Source organism: Octodon degus, unplaced genomic scaffold (assembly GCF_000260255.1).
Source record: "Octodon degus isolate 3935 unplaced genomic scaffold, OctDeg1.0 scaffold00005, whole genome shotgun sequence".
NCBI classification, from domain to species: Eukaryota; Metazoa; Chordata; class Mammalia; order Rodentia; family Octodontidae; genus Octodon; species Octodon degus.
Genome location: NW_004524581.1, coordinates 13,367,281 through 13,371,029, shown reverse-complemented (window position 1 = coordinate 13,371,029; position 3,749 = coordinate 13,367,281). Strand labels below are relative to the sequence as shown.

General features: G+C 43.4%; 1 protein-coding gene across 1 annotated transcript in view; it reads right to left on the bottom strand.

The window, feature by feature from the left end:
- Window positions 1-3,749, bottom strand: part of Vcl (vinculin) — a 129,279-nt gene that overhangs the window by 21,354 nt on the left and 104,176 nt on the right. The window contains exons 12-13 of the mRNA XM_012515491.2: window positions 2,674-2,892; window positions 1,507-1,635 (exon numbers count right to left, since the gene is read on the bottom strand). Coding sequence (XP_012370945.1) covers window positions 1,507-1,635; window positions 2,674-2,892 — 348 coding nt within the window. The remainder of the gene's footprint in view (window positions 1-1,506; window positions 1,636-2,673; window positions 2,893-3,749) is intronic.

Genomic DNA, 3,749 nt, shown 5'->3' with positions numbered 1-3,749 from the left:
AAAATAAAATAAAATAAAAAATAAATAAAAAGAGCTGGGGATGGCTGTAGCTCAAGGAAAGGCCTTGGGTTCAACCCCCAGTACTGGAGGAAGAATGAGTGATAATAATGATCAGACCTGTGGAACATGGAAAGAACTCAAGAAGTATTTGTCAATCAAATTAACATGCCTGAGTCACTCACTGGCATGTGAAAATGAGTGGAAAAGTCTATGCTGACCCATAAATTTCCAAGACACAACAGGGGACAACCAACATATACTGAGGCACCTCTGCAGCATCAAGGTACAGAGGACCAGCAAATACTTGGACTCACTCATCTGAAACTTAGAGAAGACAAGAATGAAAAAGTAGCAAATCATCCTAGCCTAAAAGAACCATGCGCTCACTGCCTACTAACCTAGGAAAGAAAACAGCAGTCACTAACAAGTAAAAACAACACGATCGTTCACCACAAACTCCACATCCTCTTAGGTGCCTGACCCAAAGGCCGTCTCCTTTGCTTCGTACTACAGACACATCCCTTCCCGATTCTTTTGCAGCCGAGGCGGCATGTGCTACAGCGCTAGTCAGTGAGACGTACTCAAAGTCTCCGGAAGACTTTCTGGAAAAGCCTTTACTTTCTTCACTCAGCACCAGTGATGTGCCAGGCCTCACTGTAGGCCTGGACCAGAGCAGTCACTGTTCCTGCCCACATGGAGCCTGCATGCTAACTTGCAGGTGACAGACAAGCGAACAGCAGGGTAAATACACCCAGTGCTGACAAACGCCAAGGAGAAAACAAGGCCATGGAGATGAAGGTCCACGAAGAGGAGCCTGAAGGGAGACTACGCACCAGCGTGCCCCAAGAAAATGTGCAGCTGTGACTGCAGTACCCCAGCCCTCATTTCTTCCTGCCTTGAGCACAGTGCTGGGGCAGCAAGAACCAACCTACACCACAAGGAAAAGACCAAGACAATCACGGAGATGCCAGCTTTCGTGCTTTTTAGCTTCTGAAGCAACAGCAGAGCTATCTACCTCCGTGTTTCTTGACATGTGGTACAATCAAACTCCATCTGCTTTCATCTCTGACAGTCTTCTACTGCTTGCAACTGAAGACATTCATAACCGACACAGTAGTACGCTGAAAGACACTCCCGCTTCTGTTCATCCACCTTTTACCCTTTGTTTCCCAACTATTTTTGCGGAGGGAAACTGTACATTTTTTTTTTTTTTTAATATGTGTGTATGTGTGTGTGTGGCCAGCTCAGCCCACCAGGGGGCGGGGCTGGCTGGCATGTGGTGCTGGGGGATTGAACCGTGGTCCCTGTGCTTTGCTAAGCTTGTTCTAAGTTGGTGCTTTAGACCACTGAGCCATCTTACCAGCCCCGGAAACTATATATTTTAAAACCACATTTTTCCTTTACAAATACATGTATGTTGGAGCTTCAGTGGCGCAATCTGCTAGTGGGCGGTACTTACATGTGGGAGGCTGGCCAGGAGAAGACAGCAGGACCTCAGACACCTACCTCTTCCCTATTGGGCGCATCAGGAGGGGCCGTGGCTGCCACTGCCAACAGCTTGATGGGAGTTGTGGTATCACTGAAAACATCTGACACCTCCTGAGTCATGGCCTCCTGCATCCGGGCTTTCAAGTCCTTAAAAAGAGTGTTTACAAATAAAACTTCCCACCAACACCTCAAAAGCATATCTTCTCACTGGCACTTTCATGCGTTTGGTTTCACTCGATACATATTTATTGGGTGGCAGCTGTGGACAGAACACTGAGCTAGCCCAGGACTCAGTTACAAACCCCAGCCTCTAGGAGACTAATACCTGACAGCTAGGGTAGACACTACTCTCCTGTCCCTTGGGACCATTCTACAAACGAGGAAATTCACTTTTTTTAGGGGCCTCTATGAAATGACACCAAGACTCACAGGGCTGTGCCCAAAGAAGGCCTTGAGATGGGGCTGCTCACTATTTCCAACACTGGAGAGCCCTGATGATGGCCACTAGGGGGCCAGTGCCACATTTCTCAGCAATTTCTCATCTTAGAGAAATCAAGAACAGGATTTAATTTGTTGGAAACACCCAATAGCCAATAGAAGCACAGATTTCTTAACATGAGTCTATAAAAAATATAGAAATTCTTCCTTTTTCATATCTATACTATTTAGTCCAAGTTAAGTTTTCTAGTCTTATGCAAAGAAATCTCCATCACCTTCTTTGTTTCTCAAGGTGAGTAGCATATACTGGAAGGAAACACCTGAGGTGATTTCAAGTGTTACCAGACAAGCGATGTGCAATAAGTATGTGTTACTTTTTTAAAAATATTACAAATAATACACTTACCTTATCAAACCCATGACTTTATGATTATCACAAAGTTTCCTCTTAGATATTTGTTTTAAAATGAATCTATTTTAAGAAAAATACTAAAAAATAAAAATAAAAAAATACTAAGCACAAGTAAATCACAGAGCAAATATGAAAGAGCTCTTGACAGAATGAAATTTGGAAAATATCACTTCAGTTGCTACGAAAAACCCTTACATGTCCATATGTTCTAAGTCACACTCTTTATTTTCCTAAAACCCAAGAAACTATACACCTTTAAAAAGTCTCCCTTTATCTGTCATTCTTCAATAATGACAAGAATAAAATTTATAATGCTAAGTGCTCCCGGGACTGACCTTTAAGGAGTCTTGGAGCTGCGATGCCAAGGCGCTCGCCTGAGGGCTCTCCCCTTCCCCTCGGGCAGCCAGGTCGGCCAGCTGTGCCGTGAGCTGCTCCACGCGGTCACACTTAGCAAGAAGATCTTGGCGATAAGGTCCCATCATGACATTGGCCAGGCGATGCCCTTCGGCCACAAGTCCCCGGATGGCAGCCTGACCTATACCAGGAAGACAACACTGTAAGTCACCTAAACCCAGAGGAGACAGCTTTGATGCCATTCTAGTAACCTTGATTTGTTTTTCAAACACTTAGTAGTGGGGTGGGGTTCCCTGAGAAAAGAATACAAAATAGTATAGTTCGGAGTAAGCCTCACCTGCTTACTCCGAAAAAAGTGTTCTTTTCTTGATTCTTGTTTTTTAACATGAGTATTCCACTTCATTAAAACATTGGAAAAGCATGACGTACGAGTTGGGGTATAGCTTACTGGAAAAGCACTTGCCCAGCAGGAGTGAAGGTCTGTTAGTATTAGAAAATACTAAGAAAGAAAACATGATTTAGCCACGTGCGGTGGCCCACATTTTAATCCCAGTTACTGGGGAGGCTGAGGAAGGAGGATCTTGAGTTCAAGGCCCGCTTAGGCAATTTAGTAAGATTCTGTCTCAAAATAAAAAGAGCTCAGTGCTCCCTGAGTTCATTCCCCAGTACAAAAGAAAAAAAGAGGGGCAGAAGAGGAAGAGGAAGAAATATTTTATCATACTAACTATAACCATTTCACCACTTACTGAACACATATTATATACCTATATTCTTTTTAACACCTCAGAAAGTTACTTAGAATAAAATTCTAATTGCTGAGTCAATGAGTATGAATTTTGTGCAAAAGCCCTTAACTTATAATACTAAATTCAGAAAGTTTATATCAGTTTATTCCTACACCAGTAAGTTGCACATCAGCCCAACTCTCTAGCATCTCACCTACACAAACTATCAATATAAATTTTATCTTGGGGCCAGGGAGATGGCTCAGTAGAATAAACGCTTGCCTGGCAAGCACAAGGGCCTGAGTTCAATCGCCGGTTCTGAAAAAAAAAAA